We start from the raw sequence: 24,277 nt of genomic DNA, 5'->3' as shown, positions 1-24,277 counted from the left end.
GTTGAAAAAAAAAAAATTTAAAAAAAAAAAAAAAAAAAAATGAAATAGTCGAGTCTGAACTGAAATTATCTTGATTCGTAATAAATGGAGATTGATTTCAGAACTCAGCATTAGACAAATTAAAAGAAATTAGAATTGGAATGCTTGGCTGGCTTACTCGGTAGAGCATACAACTATTAATCTTGGGGTCGTGAGTTCATGCCTCATGTTGGTGTAGAGATTACTTAAAAAAAAAAAGAAGAGCTTCTGTTTAAAAAAAAGAAATTAGGATTATAAAGCCAATTCATTTTAGATTATTTGGTAAATACAGAAAATCAAAAAGAAGAAAATCACCTATAATTCTACTACCTTAAAATACTGGTCGGCTACTTTTTTCATGCAGCAGTGTATTAGATGTTTTTCCATGTCAATACATAGACTTCTTCAGTGCAGTGTCGTGACTATAGAGTATTTAATTGTCACTTTATCAAAGATCGCTTCACTTTGGAAGTCTCATAGTAGGTAGGTCATTTGTGTAGCAATGCAGAAACGAGGACCAGGCTGTAGGGGGATTGCAACTAACACAGGCTCAGTTGTATCTGTGGATTTTGGTGCAAAGAGAAAAGAGGAAAAGATCAAAAATCAGAATTCGAAGGACGGTTGCTACTGAATATATGTCATTTTGCACCATTGTAAAGTAAAAAAATTGTAAGTCAAGCCATCATAACCCAGGGAGTGTCCGTTGTTTTCCCCCTGCCCTAGAAGTCCTTTTCTCTAACTCTTCTTGTTTTAGAGGTGCCCCTTGCCCTTTGACACCCCTGTCCGTGCACTGTTGTCTCGTATCTGCTTGACTCTCCATTAGCCTACGTTCTTCCCCAGTTACAGGACTCTGACCCTTATGAGTTTATTGCTCCCAAGTCACACTAAGATTAACTTTAAGAGGATGAACTCAGTTGAAACTAGCATTGAGCTAGCTAGCTTTTGCTGTTTCAGTAAGAAATAGTCTTTGATTTTGTAAATTTCCTCCAAAAAAACCCCCACAAAAACCAAAAACTATAATTTATCAAAACTCAGTAAGATTTCCTAAGAGTATTTAGCATTGTACTTGTAAATCTATCCCTCTGCTATGGGGGTGTGTGTGTGGGGGGGAATCTACCATTTAAATACCTTTGATCCAGGGGCGCCTGGGTGGCGCAGTCGGTTAAGCGTCCGACTTCAGCCAGGTCACGATCTCGCGGTCCGTGAGTTCGAGCCCCGCGTCGGGCTCTGGGCTGATGGCTCAGAGCCTGGAGCCTGTTTCCGATTCTGTGTCTCCCTCTCTCTCTGCCCCTCCCCCGTTCATGCTCTGTCTCTCTCTGTCCCAAAAATAAATAAACGTTGAAAAAAAAAAAATTTAAATACCTTTGATCCAAATTAGCAAGTAGTTTACTTAGCATGATTAAGTTTGAAATAGCTCCATGTATCAAATTGGATGTAATAGTGGATTTTGCATATATGTATGTGTGTGTGTGTGTGTGTGTGTATAAAACATGAAATATATTTTACCTAACTATGGTAGTTAACAGATATATATGTTAATCTACCTAAGCCCTTCCAAAAATGACAGAAAGAGCTGAAATAATAGTAAATCTATTCTAAATAACATCTCAGGTTAATTAGAATCAGACCAGTATGTTCTGATGTTAAAATAGTAAAATCTCTGTCAAATAACTTAATCTAACTTAGAGCCATTGAAAAAATTATGTTTGTGAATAATAGTAAGAATATGAGATAAGGCTCACAATGTAATATGTAAAAAAAAACCAGGATGCAAAATTGTACATGTAGCATAATTTCAGTTTTGTCTCAAACAAATGAAATATGTATGTACACTTATGTGTATATGCATGAAGGAAGAAAAAAATGTATGTTCTGATTTAACAGTGGGATTATGATGAATTTTTGTATGCTTGTCATAGTGTTTATATTTTCCAAATTTCATTTTTTACTTCACTTTATTTTTCTAAATGTTTATTTATTTTTGAGAGAAAGAGACAGAGTGTGAGTGGGGGAGGAGCAGGGAGAGAGGGAGCTGTCAGCACACAGCCCAATGTGGGGCTCAAACTCCCGGACTGTGAGGAAACGGCCTGAGCCGAAGTCGGATACTTAACTGACTGAGCCACCCAGACACCCCTATATTTTCTAAATTTTAAAAAGTAACTATTTCTGTTATAATCTGAAAAAAAACTAAAACCATTTTTAATAGCATAATGGCATTCAAGAGTTGACATATGACTCACTGTCTTTTCCCGATATAGTTCGAAATTTTATTTTCCTCTTAGAATATGTAATAAAGAAAATGAACTAAACTTTTTAGTCTTTTACATCTTTGTCTCAATATCAATTTCTTTTTAAAATCAGATCCTTTTTAGTATTTTTTTTTTTAGAAATAAAGAGTATACCCTTTTATTAAAAAAAAATTTTTTTTAATGTTCACTTATCTTTGAGAGAGAGAGAGAGAGAGACAGAGTACAAGTGGGGGAGAGCTAGAGAGAGAGGGACACAGAATCCGAAGCAGGCTGCAGGCTCTGAGCTGTCAGCACAGAGCCTGATGCGGGGCTCAAACCCACGAACCGTGAGATCATGACCTGAGCTGAATTCAGATGCTTAACCAATTGAGCCACCCAGGTGCCCCAGATCCTTTTTAGTATTAATGAGTGATTTGCTTATTCTAAGTGAACAAAAACTAATTAACCTCTTAATATGCCCCATTAAAAGTGCTTTCATTGTGAACTTTCAAGTTTTTGATGGCATCTATAGGTAGCACCATTTTTAAGCGGTTAGGAAACAAAATCAAATGTTTAGTGAGAATTTAGTTTGGGGTTGGTGATTTTATTTCAAACTTGTGTTCTTTTAAGTGAATCAGCGTCAAAGTTTGAGCTCAACTTAAAGCCTTTGCTCTGATCAGGGAGGTGCAAAGCAGCATGTGATGTGGAATCTCAGTTACTTCTGAGCTTCAGTTATGAAGATCAACTCTAATATGTATGTGTTTAGATAAATGGGATACCGAACAGATTAAAGCCTTTAAAAATATAAATCCAAAACATTTTTCCCTTTCCATGCTATCTACTCAGAAGATCAAGGGAAGACCTTTCAGGAAGCAAGCAGGTAGAACTTTTAAACCCTAAGGGTAAGAGAATGAAGATACTCACTTGTTTTCCGGAATATGTTTAGTATTTCCGGCATGTAGATAGATGTATCTTAGAGTTTTGAGTACTACAACATTTGTGTGGCTGTGATTCTTTATTAAATAAATTGTAACGGGACAGAATCTATGACTGTAAAATCAATTGGTGATACTGTGAAAGGCTGGAAGTCCTTGGGAAGATAGGACTTAAATTGGCTACATCAATAGAATTCAGTAGTGTCGAAAGTAATGAATCTGAATATTCCACAAGTACAGAGGGTAAGTACTGATTGAAATGTATGGTAGAAAAAGATTTGGGAATCCTAGAAATTCACAAATGGAAATAAATCAGCAGTGTAGGGGTCTATACATCAAGTGAAAGGCAAGCATGGTTTGAGAATACACACACTCTATGCAAATATTAACTATCAGACTCCTACCTCCTCATTCCTTCCTATGTATTGTTTAGATTTTAATTAGAGTTGAAGGTGAATGTGGGCATTTTATTTTGAAGGATGCACAGAGGTATTTAAGGCATTCACAGAAGAATAGAGCAAACAATTCACAGTATTAAGATTTATGAGTTCAGATTGCAATGTTGATTCTTGTTTGGGCTAAGAAACCTTTATTTAAGGATAGGTATTATCTCAGTGGTTATAGTGGTGGCAGGAGGGCAGGGAAGAGACCTGTAACATAGTTGATGAGATGTCTGGGAAATGAACTACCGGCAAATGGGATTTAAATGTTGGCTGTCTTTTGTGGAGGGAGGCCATGCGCTTTGAGAATAGTATAGTCATCTCTTGGGTTGTCCAAATGTAACCATGTGTTTGATATGTATAAAGAATGATATAATTTTATTTTCATCACCGCAGTGATACAAGTGAGCTGGACTCTTTGGGCCTTTTTTATTCAGCAGGGGACCACAGATCATTGCTTGGTAATTAAAAAACCAAAAAACCTGTTTCATTACAGTGACAGCAGATGAGCTATGGAAAGGCGCTTTAGCAGAGACTGGTGCAGGAGCAAGAAAAGGAAGAGGCAAAAGAACTAAGAAGAAGAGAAGAAAGGATTTGAACAGGGGTCAGATCATTGGTGAAGGTAAGCTTATTTATAAAAAGTCTAATGTGCTTTTTAAAGTTTCCCTCCCAGTTTTGTAGAGATTTTTATAGCCTAGAAGCCTCATACATTTCTCATGAAGGGCATTAGGTTTGCAGTTTTAGAATTAAACCAAATGGCTCACTTAATGCCCCATGATTCTGGGGGAAGAAAATCCCATAGAAAGGAATTCATTCGGTTATTCATTCCACAAGCCTAAGTGCCCTTGCGTCACATCTTCTGTGACAGTGCCCTCAAGGATCTTCTGATTCGGTGAAAGTTGGCAAACCTCTGCAAAGGGCCAGATGGTCAATATTTTTAGCTTTGTGAGCCACATGGACTCTGTTACAACTCTTCAACTCTGCTAAGGGGGCACGGAAACAGTCCTAGACAATATATGATCTAACCAGGAGAGCTGTGTTCCAGGAAAACTTTATAAAAACAAGTGGTGGGCAGGATTTGGCCCCTGAGCCTTAGTCTGCCAACCCCTGGAAACATAACTGTTTATACTTGTGTTTTTTAAAGAGTAAAAATTGTATAGTGTACTTGGATCAACATTTTGTGTTATGGTTATTGACCAATTATCCTTGGTAATAATAGCCTTCAGGCATAAAGAAAACACCTTTCACTGCACTTACGTGTCTACTTGAATCTTTTTCTCTGATGACTCACCTTATATCTTATTTTTTAACTTTTTAAAAAGTACAGCAATCATATATGTATACTTTCTCAGTAAAAAAATTCAAAGATTGTAGAGAAATCTAAAGTCCCCTTGATGCCCTTTCTATCTCCCCACCAATCCCAGTTGCTGCCCCCCAAGGAAGGCACTGATCTCATTTTGATGTGTTTCCTTCTGACCTTTTTTATTTTTTATTAAAAAACAATTTTTTTTTTTTTAACATTTGTTTAGTTTTGAGAGACAGAGTACGACCAGGGGAGGGGGAGAGAGAGAGGGAGACACAGAATCTGAAGCAGGCTCCAGGCTCTGAGCTGTCAGCACAGAGCCCAACAGCGAGCTCAAACCCATGAACCATGAGATTGTGACCTGAGCTGAAGTTGGACGCTTAACTGACTGAGCCACCCAGGCGCCCCTTCTTCTGACCGTTTTTAATGTTTTTATATACATAAATACCCTAAAAGAAATACATATTTTCTTTTTAAAAAAGTAAATTCTATCATATGGTACATTCTGTCCTATAATTTACTTTTTTCACTAATATTAGGTCTTAGAAATTGTTCCACATCAGTATCTCTATAGCAATCTCATTCTTTGAATTTAGTGTAAAATATTTCACGGGTTGAAGATGCCGTAGTCATTTAAGCAGTCCACTATTGCTGTACATTTAGATCGCTTCCACTCTTTGCCTTTACAAGTAACACTTCAGTGGACCTCCTTGTCCAAGCACACTTACGCCTCGTAACTGTGTGGGAATGTTTCTGTAGGTAGCATTAAGTGGGATTACTAGTTATTACAGTAGGTACACTTAAAATTTTAATAGACAGTGCCAAGTGGCCTGCCAAGTGATTGTTAGTTTAAGCTCCCTCCGGCAGCATCATTATCTGTACACCCCTTGCCTACCATTTTAGCACGTAAGAAACGAATGATTTTTAAAAATTCTTATTAATGTATGTTTTCAAACCTCCAGGGCGTCATGGCTTCCTATGGCCTGGTCTCAATGTCCCTCTCATGAGAGACGGAGCTGTACAGACCATTGCCCAAAGAAGCAAGGAAGACCAGGAGAAGATAGAGGCGGAGATGGTCCAGCAGAGGGAAGAGTGGGACCGGAAGAGGAAGATGAAGGTTAAACGGGAGCGAGGATGGAGTGGAAACACGTGGGGAGGTGTCAGTCTTGGCCCCCCGGACCCTGGTCCCAATGGAGGTAGCTGAGTCCTGGTGTTGCTTACCTTTGTGATGGAGAGAGTACTTGTAGTTCTAGAATTCCTTAAGTGGATTTTACTTGTCTGTTTAGATTGCCTTTTTCCAAAAAAAGGGATTTGAGCATTATTGAAATAACTTCGTGTTAATTACTCAGTTGTATTTTATGAAACACTAGAGGCCCATACGCAAAAGTAGTCCACACACAGGATGCAAAGCATTGGCTTCTGGAATCCTTACTGTGTGGCTTCTCAGAGCCTTGAATGTGGTGGTCTATTTTAGATCTAGACAGAGCTACTTGTCGGGTGCAGTTCCTCAAACACAGGTGCTCATGGGGTACCTGTGGAGCAGCGTGGCTTGGGAGTTCTGTTTTGATAACAGAAGATAAACCAGATAGTTGTCATTCAGTGTCATAAAAGCATACATGAGATAAAAATTGCTAATACTTATCAGGCCAAATTAGAAAATGAAGTCCTCCCTGCACCACCCCATCCCGAATATGTAAAGAAGTAAAACTCATGTGAAAAATTCAATATTGTCAATGAGTAGGAGATGAAGAAATAGACAAGTTTGGCTACTTTGTTAAATTTGGCTTAAAGAGGAGAGAAGTTGAGACGGAGAGATTCAGGTAAACATGCTTAGAACGGAGCAAAATGCTTCAGTTGAGTGGATGAAGGTATGGGAGGGAGAGAAAAAAACCCGTAAACTAAAACCCTAATGAGGACCCAGACCCAAGGTGGATAAATGGATTAACTCGTGACTGTGGGTTCAGGTGGAGCCTGTGTTGTTGGTAGTGGAAATGTGAGCCTGCTGGGGGTGTGGTGGGTGAGTGGTAGCTGTCTGGTGGCTTCAGTTAGTCTGTGAGGAGGAGATGGGGTCATCTGCTGAAAGTAGGATGAGCATTGATGAGCATGGGCACCAGAATATTTTGATGAAGAGACAGGTATCTAGGACTGGCTTCAAAATTACCCAATGGCAGCAAAACTAAAAGGCAACCGACAGAATGGGAGAAGATATTTGCAAATGACATGTCAGATAAAGGGTTAGTATCCAAAATCTGTAAAGAACTTATCAAACTCAACACCCAAAAAATGAATAATCCAGTGAAGAAATGGGCAAAAGACGTGAGTAGATTCTCTTCCAAAGAAGACATCCAGATGGCTAACACACATGAAAAGATGCTGAACGTCACTCATCATCAGGAAAATACAAATCAAGACCACAATGAGATACCGCCTCACACCTGTCAGAATGGCTAACATTAACAACTCAGGCAACAACAGATGTTGGCGAGGATGCGGAGAGAGAGCATCTCTTTTGCATTGTTGGTGGCAATGCAAGCTGGTGCAGCCACTCTGGAAAACAGTATGGAGGTTCCTCAAAAAACTAAAAATAGAACTACCCTACAACCTAGCAATTGCACTGCTAGGTATTTACCCAAGGGATACAGGTGTGCTGTTTCGAAGGGGCACATGCACCCCAATGTTTATAGCAGCGCTGTTGACAATAACCAAAGTATGGAAAGAGCCCAAATGTCCATCGATGGATGAATGGATAAAGATGTGGTATGTATATACAATGGGGTATTACTTGGCAATCAAAAAGAATGAAATCTTACCATTTGCAACTATGTGGATGGAACTGAAGGGTATTGTGCTAAGTGAAATTAGAGAAAGACAAATATCATATGACTTCACTCAAATGAGGAATTTAAGATACTAAACAGATGAACATAGGGAAGGGAAGCAAAAATAATAATGAAGATAGGGAGTGGGACAAAACATAAGAGACTTAAAAAAAAATTTTTTTTAATGTTTATTTGTGAGAGAGAGAGACAGAGCGTGAGCAGGGGAGAGGCAGAGAGAGAGGGAGACACAGAATCCAAAGCAGGCTCCAGGCTCTGAGCCGTCAGCACAGAGCCCGACTCGGGGCTCGAACTCAAGAACCATGAGATCGTGACCTGAGCCAAAGTCAGATGCGTAACCAACTGAGCCACCCAGGTGCCCAAGGGACTTTTAAATATAGAGAACAAACAGAGGGTTGCTGGAGAGGTTATGGGAGGGGGGATGGGCTAAATGGGTAAGGGGCTTTAAGGAGTCTGCTGCTGAAATCATTGTTGCACTATATACTAACTACCTTGGATGTAAATTAAACAATAAATAAATTAATTAAAAAAAATTACCCAACGAAGTAGGAATTGGACAGAACTTAGAGGAAAGAAGATTGGCTAGGAGTTGATAATTGTCGAAGCTGGCTAATGGGTGTGTAAGACTTCATTTTGCTGTTGTATCTTATTTTTTATGTGAGTGAAATTTTCTATAGGAAAAAGTTAATAAAAATCAGAGAACCCAGAGTGTTTGAAATGGCTGCTGTGGTGAGTGGAAAGAGACATAAAAGGCCAACAGGCAGCAGGGAGGACTTGACTGAGTTGGAGACCATGACTTTTTCGTGGCTCACGTGTGTACTCTGCTTTGACTTCTCTCTAGCAGCGGCACCCCGTAGGTCAGGTGTGGCCAGGGAGTTGCCTTGATTCTGGCCTAGGTGGTGTGGTGGGGAGAGAAGAGGGGGAGGAAGTTGAGGCTATTTGCAACGTCTGGTGGAAATGATGGCTTATGGTGTCTTGGCTGAGTGGCAGAGGCTGTGAAGACAGGGGGTCTGAGGGAAAATAAAGAAGGGGTCAGGAGTCTGGTGGTGCCGGGGAGCTCCAAGAACCACCACCTTGTGAGTTGCTGAGTGAGAGAGCTGCAGGGGTAGGAGGATGCAGTCAGGGAGATGGCCGAGTTTTACGAATTTAGTGGTGGAGCAGTCTGGTGATCATGGAGGACTAGGGTGTGGCCTTGGGAGTGACACCAAAAGATCTGAGATTCCTTCTCACTTAAAAATCAGTGATGGTGCCTGGTTTGAGAAATGCTTTTGTGCACTAATTGTAGAGATCCGTTTATCTACATGCCTTCTTCTTTTCTCTCCACAGAAACATATGATGATTTTGATACCAGAATACTGGAGGTAGGCGTGCTGCATCACATACCCAGTTGAGCCTTTAGAGAAGTTGGTGTGGGTAGAGCGGGAATAGTGCGAGTGGAACCATGAGGAACAGCCTTTGGTGCGTGATTTTTTTCTGAGACACGGAGCTGGTTCGGATAAGGGAATAACGAAACTTTAATTTCAGTTACTTGATCCTGGCTGTCCTGACTGCTGCCCTCTTTTGGGGGCTACCAGTTGCGGTCTCATGACAAGGCAACTTCAGGGGTATGGTCAAGAACAGAATTTGGAGATTACTATTGAAACCCTCCCTTCTAAAGCCAGCATTAGCAATCTGTCCTGGCACTCAGTTCATGGGGCAGGGTAAGAAAGCTTTGAGTTGCTGTGAATGCCCAGCTCTTGACGGGGAAATAATCTTTTGGGCTGTTTGCAGGCCGTTGAAACCGAAGCCTGTGTCAGGGAAATTTCAGTCACTCTTTCCAGGGTGGTTGAAAATCACCAAAATAGTCCACTTCCCTTTGAGCTAGTGCTGCATACTTGGCCGGTGTTAACTATCATTTGGAATAACCATTTATTGACTTTGTGATTGAATATGTATATTATTTCATCAATATCGGTACTTTATGTTTACAAGCATTTTATGTCTTTGGGGCCCAGTTTATATCTTTTGGAAGTTAATCCCTTTGAAGAATTCTTATATGTGGATGATTACCTGTAAGATTGTCCACGGGTGTGGACTCGACCTTTTCCTTTAACCTTACTTTTGGGAAGGGACCTGCCATGTAAGCAGTTTAAGGTAACAGTTTCATAGATCCTGGCCTTTTAAATATGCCAAAACAAAACAAACAAACAAAACACAGATTTTCCTGTAGTTTCTAGTAAGCAGGTATTTCTAAATTTTGTATTATCCGGTGAGCCTGTGAGCCTAAACCTTAGCATAGAGATTCAGTCCTGTGCTCATTCTTTCTGTAGACTGCATTTTCATTTCTAAGATACACATCTTCTTTGTTTTAACATCTCTGATCACCGGGAATATGTCTTATAATAAGTCCGTTACAAATTCTTTCAAAGTTTGGTCAGCAACTTTCTTCCTTTGTGAAATTCACTAAAATAGTGTATATTGAGTTGTATGGTTTCTCTTTTTTTTTTAATTTTTTTATTGTTTATTATTTTTGAGAGAGAGAGAGAGAGAGACAGAGAGCAAGCAGGGAAGGGGCAGAGGGAGAAGGAGACACAGAATCTGAAGCAGGCTCCAGGCTCTGAGCTCTCAGGACAGAGCCCGATGTGGGGCTCGAACTCACAGACCGCGAGATCACAACCTGAGCTGTAGTCGGCCGCCCAACCAACTGAGCCACCCAGGTGCCCCGAGTTGTATGGTTTCTAATCCGTTCAAAAGTTATCTCCGTTCAGCCTTCTAACAACCTTAGGAAATAGGAAGGGAAAGTTCGATTTTACCACTAGAGAAACTGCAGAGAGAGGTTTCCTTTGGAGAGTTTGCTGTTGCTACTCATGACTTAGAGGATGTTGTAGCTACTCAGGTGGCGCTGTGTGAGTGTAAGGGGCTCAGTCCAGTTCCCTACTTCAGAATTTCCTTAAGGTGTAATATATATGAAACATTTTGTCTTTTAGGTAAGAAATGTTTTCAACATGACAGCAAAAGAGGGAAGAAAGAGATCAGTCCGTGTCCTGGTCGCTGTGGGGAATGGCAGAGGAGCCGCAGGTGACCGGGGTGTGATGTGTATGGTGCTGGAGGTGGGGGCAGAGGACAGGTGTGGCCTGGGCTCAGCCCTGGAGTCTGCGGGTTCTTGCCGGTGCCCAGCCCCTTTGTACAGATTAAGCCTTTTAAGTGGTTTGGGCTCATATACCTTGTGGTAAACACATAAAATTCCTTGGAGGGAAAAGGAACAGAAGTTCCTCTATCTGCCTTTTTCTATGAGAACAATGGATATTTTAAAAGGCTTAAGATACTGTTGTCTTATGTATAATGAAAAATTAGGGAGGGAAAGCCACTAAATGTTCAATAGTAAGGGCGTAGTTATGAAAGGAGTATATCCAGGGCGCCTGGGTAACTCAGTTTAAGTGTCTGACTCTTGATTTCAGTTCAGGTCATGACCTCACAGTCCTGAGATTGAGCCCCATAGGCCCTGTGCTGGGCATAGAACCTGCTTAAAATTCTCTCTCTCTCTCTCTCTCTCTCTCTCTCTCTCTGTCTTTCTCTCTTTGTCTTTCTCTCTCTCTCTCCCCCTTTCCCTCTCCCTCCCTCCCTCCCTTCTTCTCCCTCTCCCTCTGCCACCCCTCTCCTGTGTGCATGTGAGCACTCTTTCTCTAAAAAAAAAAAAAGTATAGCCACACATTGTAATATGCTGTAGCCATTAAAGAATATATTAGAAAATTATTTATGAAATAATGCTAATTAAAAATAAACAAAAAAACTTCATATAAGACTGTATAGTACAATCCCAATTTTTGTTTTGTTTTTTTTTAATATAAAGTATGTTTATATGCAAAGACTGGAAGGATATACACTGAAATGGTTAATAATGTTTAATCTGTAGGTTTGCCAGTCATTTAAACTTTCTTCTTTATACTTCTCTGTAAAATTTCCCCAGTGAACATCTGGTTTTGAAATGTATACACGAACGTGTACAGGAGAGAAAATTGGAAAACTGCCTACTGACACTTTTTGTCTTTAAGTTGATTTATTTTGAGAGAGAGAGAGTGCGCAAGACGGAAAGGAGCAGAGAGAGAGAGGGAGAGAATCCCCAAGCAGGCTCTGTGCTGTCAGCGTAGAGCCCCACACGAGGCTTGGACTCACAAACTGGGAGATCATGATCTGAGCTGAAATCAAGAGTCAGACGCTCAACTGACTGAGAAACCCAGGCGCCCTGCTTTATATTACTTTCTTATATATAATTTAAAAATAAAATACATTCTTCAAAATAAAGAATTAATGTGATAGCAAATAATGGCAGCATTTCCATTAATTTGTGATAAATTTCATTTTATAGGGTTAAGCATTCACAAACTTAAGAATTGTTGATTTTATTTCCCGGTTAATTGAAATTTGAATTGCATTTGTAAGTTCCAGCGAAGTCATGGTTTTTCTCTATAGCAGTGTATATTTTTCCCCAACCTTTCTGGTTATTTTAATCTATTTTTTAAAATGTTCAAAACCATTTATCTTATTAGTTTAGAGCATGATTAGTTTTCATTTAAGTATATTTCGTTTTATCTAGAGACTTACAAAAGGTAATGTTACACACCTAACCTTGGATTTCATAGATACTTTCAAATGTAATCTTTCCAAAATGCCCCAAAACAGATAGGCACATCTCAGTAGCCTCATGTTTTATGGTTTGTTTTGGATAGCAGGTTTTCTGTGGGCAGAAGACAAATGAAATGCTACGAAATATTGTAGGAACTGAAACTTAAAATGTAGTGAAATACAGTATGTGCCAAATTTATGCCCCTTTTTTTATTTGTCATTTTTCTTTTTTAAGGTTTTGCCATTGGGAAAGCCACTGAACGAGCAGATGCTTTCAGAAAAGTATGTACATTTTTCTTTTGTTGATACTAAAAGTTCGGTGTGCTAGGTACCATTAGAACCACACACACACAAAATAATAAAAATAAGAACCCTCCCCGGAGGCTTACTGTCAACAGTTACTTAACTCATACATAGCCTAAGCAGTACCTGTTTTCTTTTGCGTCATTTTTAGCAGACTTGTGATTGCTTCCCAAAAGTATGAGACAGCTGGGAAGGCTTGAACTCTGACAGAATGTTCGAAGATACTAAGGAATTATTGTTAATGTTTTTTAGATACGATAGTGATACTGTGGTTATAAGTTTTTTTTGTTTTGTTTCGTTTTTCAATTTTTTTAACGTTTATTTATTTTTGAGACAGAGAGAGACAGAGCATGAACGGGGGAGGGTCAGAGAGAGGGAGACACAGAATCCAAAACAGGCTCCAGGCCCTGAGCTGTCAGCAGAGCCTGACGCGGGGCTCGAACCCACGGACCGTGAGATCATGACCTGAGCCGAGTCGGCTGCTTAACCGACTGAACCACCCAGGTGCCCCATAAGTTTTTTTTTTTTAATTTTTTTTATTTTTTAGATGTTTATTTTTTTTTTTAATTTATTTATTTTTGAGACAGAGAGAGACAGAGCATGAACGGGGGAGGGTCAGAGAGAGAGGGAGACACAGAATCAGAAGCAGGCTCCAGGCTCCGAGCCATCAGCCCAGAGCCCGACGCGGGGCTCGAACTCACGGACCGCGAGATCGTGACCTGAGCTGAAGTCGGACGCTTAACCGACTGAGCCACCCAGGCGCCCCATAAGTTTTTTAAATTAAGTCTTTTTATAAGTATATAATGAAATGTTTAAGTTGGAAATTTTCAGTAATAAAATATTTTCTGCAAGCTATTTTTTAACATCTCCAAGAAAATGTAAATTCCAATAGTAGATTTGAGAATAGTGTTTTCCTTCTTTCTTTCAGGCAAAGAACAGAGCAGTACAATATTTACACTATGTAGAACGGTACGAAGACCATACAAGTGAGTGTTAATCATTTGTAGGATTACACTTGTTTCATTATATGTGACAATATATCTCTAAGGCCATCTTCGCGTTTCTCTGCTTGTTACCATGTTCTGGAACAAATAATTATATAAAATGCATAAACAAATTTTCTTCCCTAGTGATGAGTGAAATCAGAATCTTGTCACTCATCCTTGGCCAATGTGTGCTGGCTGCTTTGGTAGCATTAGTTCTGTGGTGGCATTTGCAAGGGCATTAAAGCTACACACCTAATCCTTATGCTTATGTTTTTATCCTCCAGTATTCCACGATATTTCTTTAACATTTAAAAGGACGCATATCAAGATGAAGAAAAAACCCAGAGGTAACCGAAAACACTCTTATAATTTGTTAAAGATAAAGCAGAGTAATTATCACAATTCCATCCTGTCCTGTATTTTTGATCAGTTGTATTGAACTCATTTTGAAAATACCAAAATGGAAAGGCCTGAGTTTGATTTAAGAAGGCCGAGGCTCCCAGGGAAATAAAATGTAGTCAGCGCACTCAGGCTCCTGTGAACACAGGCGTGTACCAGGGGTAATTCTAGGTGGGAAGAGCATACTCTGAATAGGAAATAGTAACGGAATGAATCATTGGGTTTGGATAAGTGCGAGCATTCATTTCTCCTTGAGAATTCATCGATGCTGTTAGATGGCCTACTTACAGCTTCTTCAGTTCCAGTCATTTATTCACATCGTCAAATATTGATTGAACATCATCTGTGAGCTGGGTGCTATGCTAAGCTCTGGAAGCAGAGGTAGACTTTCTTCCTGTTGCAAGCAAGGAGGCAGAGTTCAGGGTCACAGAGCTGTGGCAGTCATGCCCAGTGGACTTTGGGTATAGAATTCTTGAGCACTTCGATTTTGTTTAGCTATGGTTGGTTCTACAGTAAAAATGATACTCTTGGTGTATCTTTTTTTTGTTTTCTTTTATTAAAAAAATTTTTTTAACATTTATTTATTTTTGAGGGAGAGAGAGAGCATGAGCAGGGGAGGGGCAGAGAAAGAGAGGGAGACAGAATCCGAAGCAGGCTTCAGGCTCTGAGCTGTGAGCACAGAGCCTGATGCGGGGCTTGAACTCACGAACCATGAGATCGTGACCTGAGCCAAAGTCGGACACTTACCTGACTGAGCCACCCAGGCACCTCTATCTTTATTTATTTATTATTTTTACAGTTTATTTATTTATTTATTTTGAGAGAGAGAGAGAACAAGTAGGAGAGGGGCAGAGAGAGGGAGAGACAGAATCCCAAGCAGGCTTTGCGCCATCAGCCCAGACCTTGATTCGGGGCTTGAACTCAGAGACTGTGAGATCATGACCTGAGTTGAGATCAAGAGTCAGATGCTTAACCGACTGAGCCACCCAGGTGCGTGCCCCTCTAGGCATATCTTTAAAGGTTTGGATCAGGGGCGCCTGGGTGGCTCGGTCGGTTGAGTGACCGACTTCAGCTCAGGTCGTGATCTCACGGTTTGTGAGTTCGAGCCCCGCCTCGGGCTCTGTGCTGACAGCTCAGAGCCTGGAGCCTGCATCGGATTCTGTGTCTCCCTCTCTCTCTGCCCCTTCCCCACTCATGCTCTGTCTCTCTCTGTCTCAGAAGTAAATAAACATTAAAAAAAAAAAATTAAAAAAAAAAGTTTGGATCAGAAAAAGAATAAGACACCTAAATTTTTCTTGTCAAAGCTAGGACGTGGAAATCAATCAGGAGGAAAAAACATCAAATTCAGTACTAATTGTGCACCAACAGAACCTGCCTATTTTTAAGTGAACTTACCTTCTGCTTTAAAATCACAGTCATTCATATGCCTAATAAAAACCTTTATTTATTATTAGAAAAAGTATTAAATTGAACACTTAGACGTCAAGCTTATACTTGCACTATTCCTATGATAGCTGCTACCCTGAGTGGCTATTGAGCACTTGAAATGTGGCTACTGAGATCTGTGAAGTACAAAGGCTTAGTATGAAAAAAAAAAGAACGTAAAATATCTCAAAATTATTGTATTGATTACATGTTGAAATGATAGTGTTTTGGATATATTAGGTTAATACAATATATTACTAAAAATAATTTTACCTTTTTGTTTGAAATGTATCAGTGAGAAAATTTGAAATTCCATGTATGGCTTGCATATATGGCTTATGTCCTATTTCTGTTGAACAGCGTTGGTTTAGATACATTTATATCCAAATGATTTTTGAAAGATAGCTACAGTTTTCATTAATTGCCGAAGTTACCTTTTTTATCTTCCCTGTCCCCTCAAGCTGTATCTTTCAGGTTTCTGTCTAGTTGAACAGATTCCCTGTGCATTGAGGTTAAATATACATTTAGACAGCATAAATATACATTTATGTATATTTATGTACATAATTTTAAAATACAAATTAAATATAAATTAAATATAATTTAATTATATTTATAATTAATTATAATTATTTTGTAATTTTTTATAAATTATATATTTTTTATAAATTATAAATTTTCATAAATTATTTTATATTTATAAAATATTTTATAAATATATTATATATTATAATTAATATAAAAATTAAATATAAATACAAATTTATAAAACATAAATATACATTATAGACAGCATTTCCTAAACTATGTTCCTGTGCATCACTATTTCTATGAGCAGATACTAATAAGTGTGAACTCCAGAAAGAGTGTCATGTGGGAAAACGATAAAGGAAAGTAAAAAAAAAAAAATGTTTGTACATCTTTGTGATTGTCACAGTCTTTTTTTTTAAATTTTTTTTTTTTTTAACGTTTATTTTTGAGACAGAGACAGAGCATGAACGGGGGAGGGTCAGAGGGAGAGGGAGACACAGAATCTGAAACAGGCTCCAGGCTCTGAGCTGTCAGCACAGAGCCTGACGCGGGGCTCGAACTCATGGACCACGAGATCGTGACCCGAGCCGAAGTCGGCCACTTAACCGACTGAGCCACCCAGGCGCCCCTGATTGTTACAGTCTTTAATGCACTACTGTGCAATGTGAATCCCCCAGAGGGGGATAGAGAATGTAGCGTTTTCAAACTTATTTAGTCATGGGACACTTCTTCCTTGGCTGCAGCATGGTGTCTGATTCCTCACACAGCACTGCTAAACATTTCCTATCTTGCATCCGTGTTCATCAGGGAAATTGGTCTATAGTTCTCCTTTTTAGCGGGGTTTCTGTCTGGTTTTGGAATCAAGGTAGTGCTGGCCTCATAGAAAGAGTCTGGAAGTTTTCCTTCCATTTTTATTTCTTTGAACAGCTTCAAGAGAATAAGTGTTAACTCTTCCTTAAATGTTTGGTAGAATTCCCCTGGAAAGCCATCTGGCCCTGGACTCTTGTATTTGGGAGATTTTTGATTACTAATTAGATTTTTTTACTGGTTATGGGTCTGTTCAAATTTTCTATTTCTTCCTGTTTCAGCTTTGGTAGTGTATATGTTTCTAGGAGTTTGTCCATTTCTTCCAGATGCCCATTTTATTGGTATATAATTGCTCATAATATTCTCTTATTATTTTTATTTCTTCTGTGTTGGTTGTGATCTCTCCTCTTTCATTCTTGATTTTATTTATTTGGGTCCTTTCCTTTTTGATCCAACTGTCTAGTGGTTTATCAATTTTGTTAATTCTTCCAAAGGACCAGCTTCTGGTTTCATTGATTTCTGCTGTTTTTTTGGTTTCGATAGCATTAATTTCTGCTCCAATCTTTATTATTTCCTGTCTTCTGCTGGTAAGCATTTCCTATCTTAACACACACACACACACACACACACACACACACTTTCATTAAACAAGGAGTTTTTGACACAGTGTGTACCTGAAAGACTTCACAGTCAAAGTACATCCAAATAATTCCCATGGGACTATGACCACTATTATATGGGTATTTGTATATGTACACAACTGGCTACCATTTGGGGAGGGCCGTGTATGGTCCAGGTGCTGTGCGGTATTCACACCTTCCCTTGGGAGCTCGCCATCAGCTCTGCCACATAGGTGTGGAGGGCAAGGGAGGTTCTGGCCTAGGATCATTCAGTGAGCGGTAGCAGGTTAGAGTCTGCCTTCTAGGCCCTTCCAAGGATCTGCCTTGCATGGGCACCAGTCTGCAGGTGTGTGTGCATCTATACACATCTACGCGTGCATACATTTGTTCACATGTGGACGCATGTTCTATGTGTATAACTCCGCGCACGGAAGAACAGACCACCCCGTTGTTGCCTGTCTTAGCTACCCTCTGAGGTCCCCGGTTCTTATGTGATCTGCCATAGCTATGGGGTCCACTTTAATTGGCTCTTTCAAGTAGAAGGGATGGAACGTTAGTTGCTTGTATCCGAATGTAGTTTTTACACACATATGTTGAATTACCATTGAAAATTGGAAATTAGAGGGGCGCCTGGGTGGCTCAGTCGGTTGAGCATTCGACTTCAGCTCAGGTCATGATCTCGTGGTTCATGAGTTCAAGCCCCGCAAAGGGCTCTGTGCTGACAGCTCAGCCTGGAGCCTGCTTCAGATTCTGTGTCCCTCTCTATCTACCCCTCTCCTGCTCATGCTCTGTCTGTCTCTCTCTCTCTCAAAAATAAACATTAAAAAAAATTGGAAATTAGAAAGACAGTAACATGTAATATCTAGAGTAGATCCTCTGCCTTAAAGCAGGGAGGCATGTGCTAAGTTTCATGTCTGGCTAATCAAAATGAGTCTAAATTTGGGGTGTCTTTCTCTCACTGCTGCCTGCATTTGCTGGCTATTGATTTAGGGTCTGGGGATACAGTAGAAACAAACAATATCCTAGCCTTCACAGAGCCCACATTCTAGTGAGGGGAAGCATCAGATAAACACATTCCACTAAGTGCCTGAAAGCAGCAGTTAAGATGCTATGTTTTGTGGGGAGCAGGGGAAAGGGTGCGTTACCAAAGCCAAGAGAGGAGTTCTTCCTGGAAGAGGAAATAGGTATCTCTGCTCAGTGCAAATGAGCAATTGAGGAGGGGGAGAATAGACATGTCCTTCTGTCCTTAGCCAACATGGGCGTGGGGGGCCTAGAACTTTCACACATTTCTGTTAATCTTTATAATATTCCTGTTTTTTTGCTCACATGTTTAAGAAATTTATATATATTGTTTTTTTAGTCTTTATAACATCTCATTTAAATCAGTGTCGTTATGGAAATTAAGGAAGCTGTCCAGGGAAGCGATGAAGCCATAATATGAATCAGGGCCTCCTAAGCCCAGAGCCCAAAGCTGTGTGAAGGCCAGCAGGGTGACTGCGTTTTTCCTTTTCTAGGCTACGGCCTCCGCTGCCATCGGGCCATCATCACCATCTGCCGGCTCATTGGCATTAAAGACATGTATGCCAAGGTCTCTGGGTCCGTCAACATGCTCAACCTCACACGAGGCCTCTTCCGTGGGCTCTCCCACCAGGTAACCTTTCCCTAGGCTCTGAAACAGAAGTTCTAGTTTGTATTTCAATTGTGTGCATTTAGGCCATGATGGCCTGGGGCCACCAGGGGACTTGGGCATTCTTTGTTGCCTATGGCTGCATCAGTTTAAAGTTAATCCAACTGGAGAATTAGTTCATGAAAATTACCCTTAAAAAATACTTCAGGGGTATTTTGAAGTTTCAAAATTTAGTATTTTTCAAAGCCAATAATTATAATCTGTGTTTTTTTACGAAAAGAATTTATGCTTGTTCTATAGCTCTAACAATATAGACATGTAAAGTAAAAAGAGGAAGGCTGTTTCCTAATTTAGTTCTTTCAATTGGGACTAGAGTGAAGCCTCTAGGGTACCTCTCCACTCTAGAGTGCTGTCTTCAGTAGAAGCACAGGCGGTTTTCAAGTTACCTGCGTAGGTTGTTTAGACAGACACCTGCGTTAGTAGGAACCATGAATGTTAATATGCCAAGTTCTTTCTCTGCAGAGCTGAAAGCCCTGGGCCGCTACCCAGCCTGCCCACTCAGCCTGGGCTAGGCTTGCAATCACTCTACTCCCCAGTGAAGAGGCCCCTCCTCCTAGGTTGCCCTCTTACCTGCTCCGAGGGATTGCGTGTTCTTGAAGGGATGGACCTTAGCGGAGGGGAAGGGTCCTTAGCTAAGGGTAGACCTTAGCGGAGCTGGATGAGCAGAAAAGACAGCCAGGTTCAAGAGACTCCACTTGCTGAGCTATTAAGGACTTTGACAGGCTTCCTGACACTTAAAAGTGTGATGGCCAGGGGTGCCTAGGTGGCTCAGTCGGTTAAGCGTCTGACGTCGGCTCAATTCATGATCTCATGGCTCGTGAATTTGAGCCCCATGTCAGGCTCTGTGCTGACAGCTCAGAGCCTGGAACCTGTTCGGATTCTCTTGTCTTCCTCTCTCTCTGCCCCTCCCCTGTTCGCTGTATGTCTCTCTCTCAAAAATAAATGAACATTAAAAAAAAAAAAGAAAGTCTGATGGCTAGGTTTAAATAAAGTGGTCCCTGGACTAATTATACATGCTCTGTTTAAAATAGGAAAGTTAATTAGAAGAAAAAGCTTTAGAGGTGCCTGGGTGGTTCAGTCAGTTGAGCATCCAACTCTTGACTTCAGCTTAGGTCATGATCCCACGGTGTGGGATCAAGCCCTGTGCTCTGCACTGAGCATGGAGCCTGCTTGGGATTCTCTCTCCTGTCTCTCTCTCTCTCTCTCTCTCCCTCTCTCCCTCCCTCCCTTCCTCCCTCCCCTCTCTCCTTCCCCTCCCCCTTTCCTTCTCCCTCTCCCTCCTTCCTTCTGCCCCTCTTTCCCCACTCTCACTCTCTCTTTGAAATAAATAAAATGAAAAAAAAAAGAAAAATTTTAGGTGAAGAGATCCTTTTTGAACAGGTGTGTGTGTGTGTGTGTGTGTGTGTGTGTGTGTGTGTCTGTGTGTGTGTGTTGTTACTGTCTAAAATATGCTTCAAAAACACTTCTAGGAGGGTCTGGGTGGCTCAGTCGGTTAAGTATCTGACTTCAGCTCAGGTCATGATCTTGCGTTTTGTGTGTTTGAGCCCCGCCTCCAGCTCTGTGCTGACAGCTCAGAGCCTGGAGCCTGCTTCAGATCCTCTGTCTGCTTCTCTCTCTGCCCCTCTCCTGCTCGAGTTCTGTCTGTCTCTCTCTCTCTCTCTCTCAAAAATGAATAAACATTAAAAAAAATTAAAAAATAAAAAGCACTTTCAAATTCAAACTGTTAGACGTTTAATTTTTTGATGTAGCTACGGTATTGGTTTTAGATAGGTCATATTTATGATCAAGTAGACTTGTTCTTTTATATAATATTTTTGTTTTAAGTTAGTACTTTGGATTTTCTGATATGATTACCAGGTATCATCTCTTCTAAGATGCTGTCAGCTGTAAAATGTTGCATTATTTAGTGTGCTATTCAAAAAGAAAAAGAATGTCACCAATTTAAGCAACATGCCATTGATTATAAGATCTACCAATTTAAATTATTTTGTTTTTATGAAGCAGCTCATCTTTTTTCTAATTTCAAACTTCTGTAGGATTAGAGAGAATAGTACAAGATGGCCATAAAGTCTGGAAACAGGAGATTGGCATATCAGGTATTTTAATGTACTACCAATAAACTAACTGTATTTCCTTTTTCCAGACTTCTGTGGCTACTGTCCATGATGAGTCCCCTTGGCCCTCTTACCCAATGTCAGCAGTGAACAGCTCATGGCCAATCTTTGTGTCTTAGTACCACCCCCGTGCAGCCCAGTCATTTTGAACCAGGCCTCAGACATCACTTTGTGTCATTTGTAAATATTTCAGTATGTATTTCTAAAAGATAAGGATTAAAAAGTACCCGTTGGTACTATTATACCTAAAAAGTAACAGTACCACAGTATCTTGAGTTACCTAGGTAGTGTTCATAGAAATATATCCATTTGTTATATTAAAAAGAAGTTTGTTACATAATTTGTTTTCCAGAAAAGGTCTGTAGATTGTAAGTTCTTGCCATGTCTTTTAAATCACTTCTAATCTGTAGGTTTCCCTCTTCTTTTTTTCCTTGTGTGTGTGTGTGTGTGTATTTGTTTTTATTTATATTATATTATATTATATTATATTATATTATATTATATTATATTTTTTAGGAAACTGGGTTGTTTATCTTGTAGCTTCCCAGTCTGGTGCTGACTAAATACCTGTGGTCCTCAGTGCAGGTCTCACCCTGCACGTCCTGTAAAACGTTAGCTAGAGCTAGGGGCTTGATAAGATTCAAGTTCAGTTTTGGGCACAGCATGACACATAATTGGGAGGGTTTGGAAGGCAAGAGACCAGAGGCCAACGCCCTTCCTCCAGTCCAGTTGGGAGTGGGGAGATGATGCCATGCACCCCAAATCACTGTGGTGTAGCCAGAAAACACATTACCCGGAATCGACTTTGAAATGGTAAGTCCCCCAAGTGGTACGTGGGAAGTTCCCGATCTTTAAGTTACAGATGTATCTCATGGACCTAACCTGGCGTTCTCCATTTGGTCTTGCCCAGGAAACCCACCAACAACTGGCTGATAAGAAGAGTCTCCATGTTGTGGAATTCCGGGAGGAATGTGGCCCTCTACCCATCGTGGTGGCCTCCCCCACGGGGGCCTTGAGAAAGGATCCGGAGCCGGAAGATGACGTTCCAGACATCCGACTGGACTGGGAAGAAGTGAGGGCGGCGCAGGGAATGAAGCGCTCGGTGTGGTCAAATTTAAAGAGAGGTGCTACGTGAGCTTCCCAATGGCCTTGCACGGTTGCCACGTCTGGTACTGCCTGGCACCGAGAAGAGACTCAGCCCTTCACATTTTGGAATGTCACTTTCTTTTTAAAGGAAAGGTCAACCTTCTTTATTTACAAATAATAAAGAACTACACCTTCAATTTATTGAGCACGTGGTATATACCAGTCACTGTGAGAGGAGCCGCGCGTACATATTTTAGTTCAAGACTGCTTTAAATATTCATTTAAACTAGCAAAAGCAGGGGTACCTCGGTGGCTCAGTTGGTTAAGTTTCCCACTTTGGCTCAGGTCATGATCTCGCGGTCCGTGAGTTCGAGCCCCGTGTCGGGCTCTGTGCTGACCACTCAGAGCCTGGATCCTGTTTCAGATTCTGTGTCTCCCTCTCTCTCTGCCCCTCCCCTGTTCATGCTCTGTCTCTCCCTGTCTCAAAAGTAAATAAAAATGTTAAAAATAAATAAATAAAATAAATAAATAAATAAATAAATAAAAAAATAAAATAAACTAGCAAAAGCAAATGGACTAGGAAGACAGGGCTTATAGCCTGACCTAAGCAAAAATAATATGCCAAATAATAATTGCTATAATAATTAAAGCTAATATATATTAACTTTGATTTGTCCAAAATGAGTGTTATTAACTTCATTTTACAGAGCAGTTAAGTACTTGACTAGAGTCACACAGCTAGAAAGTAGAGGAACATGGACAAACCCTGTTCTTTTTGACTCTAGAAATCCTCTTTTTAAACCTTTTTGTATGGCTGTTTTAGTAGTCACTGTATCGGTGTTACGCTGTGCGAATGCCACTCCTCACCAGTCTGCTGGTGTTGACGTTTAATCACTTGCAAGTGTAGAAACTTTAAATCCCTTCCCTTCCCTTTCAATCCCTTCCCTTCCCCTGTTTCTGTAATTGTGTTTAAATTTACTCCACCTACGTTTAGAACCATAGTATTCTATTTTCTGCTTTAACCATCAAACGTAATATGGAAAACTCAAGAAGAAAAAAAAAAGCCTATTGTATACCCATGTTTTAAAATTTTATTATTTGTTTAAAGTAAACTCTGTCCCCAACGTGGGGCTCCGGCTCATGAACCCAAGATCAAGAGTTACATGCTCTATTGACTTGAGCCAGCCAGGAGACCCCAAATTTTTATTCTTTCAGTTGTTTCTTCTTTTTTTATTTTTTATTTTTTATTTTAGACACAGAGAAAGCATGAACAGGGGAAGTGGGGGGAGAGAGAGAGAGAGGGAGGGAGGGAAAGAATCTCAAGCAGGTTCCATGCTCAACACTCAGCACGGAGCCTGGGTGGGGTGGACTCTACCCCAGGACCCTGGGATCATGACCTGCTCTGCAATCCAGAGTTGGGCGCTTAAACAATTGAGCCACACCCAGGCGCTCCTTGATTGTTTTTTTTCTTCTTTCCTGAAATTCCAAGAGTCTTTCTGTTACCACTCTGAGGAGGGCAACACCCAGTTCTCCTGTGAATCCCCTTTACTGCCATAGTCACAACACTTCTGACGCCAGACGTGGGGTTTTCCTTCCCCAGGCAATTCAGGTGTCCTGCAATTTAACACAGTCCTGATACGCTTTACCTGAAGCATGGGGTCAGAGCTCACAGGTTAGGGGCTCAGGCCCACAAGGCTGCCCTCACCCTACTTTAGATGCCAGTTGCAAGGCGGGTTGTCACCTGTGTTTCTGAGTGATCAGCTATAAATCAAGTTCCTACGACACTGTCCCTGAGTGATTAATTTGCTCTAGCAGCTCACAGAACTCAGGAAAAGTTTCCTTACTGTTTACCAGTTTATTGTAAAAGGATATGATAACTGGTGCAGCCACTCTGGAAAACGGTGTGGAGGTTCCACAAAAAGTTAAAAATAGAACTACCCTACGACCCAGCAATTG

At 40.5% G+C, this 24,277-nt stretch overlaps 1 protein-coding gene across 2 annotated transcripts in view; it reads left to right on the top strand.

Annotated features, from left to right (window-relative positions):
• MRPS5 (mitochondrial ribosomal protein S5) overlaps positions 1-22,518 on the top strand; it is a 29,150-nt gene extending 6,632 nt beyond the window's left edge. The window contains exons 4-12 of one of the 2 annotated variants that reach the window (XM_047069389.1): positions 4,118-4,243; positions 5,887-6,120; positions 9,088-9,122; positions 10,728-10,818; positions 12,599-12,645; positions 13,595-13,652; positions 13,937-13,999; positions 18,949-19,085; positions 22,146-22,518. In XM_047069389.1, the coding sequence (XP_046925345.1) occupies positions 4,118-4,243; positions 5,887-6,120; positions 9,088-9,122; positions 10,728-10,818; positions 12,599-12,645; positions 13,595-13,652; positions 13,937-13,999; positions 18,949-19,085; positions 22,146-22,370 (1,016 nt within the window). In that variant the 3' untranslated portion in view covers positions 22,371-22,518. Of the gene's footprint in view, positions 1-4,117; positions 4,244-5,886; positions 6,121-9,087; positions 9,123-10,727; positions 10,819-12,598; positions 12,646-13,594; positions 13,653-13,936; positions 14,000-18,948; positions 19,086-22,145 lie in introns of those variants that run through there. The other variant, XM_047069390.1, reaches the window with a different exon arrangement.
• The last annotated feature ends 1,759 nt before the right edge of the window (positions 22,519-24,277 follow it).

Source organism: Lynx rufus, unplaced genomic scaffold (genome assembly GCF_022079265.1).
Source record: "Lynx rufus isolate CCGP_SWC_20201006 ecotype Redwood Valley unplaced genomic scaffold, mLynRuf1.p SCAF_8, whole genome shotgun sequence".
Classification (NCBI taxonomy): domain Eukaryota; kingdom Metazoa; phylum Chordata; class Mammalia; order Carnivora; family Felidae; genus Lynx; species Lynx rufus.
Note: the sequence above shows the minus strand (reverse complement) of the source record. Positions and strands in the feature narration are given on the sequence as shown.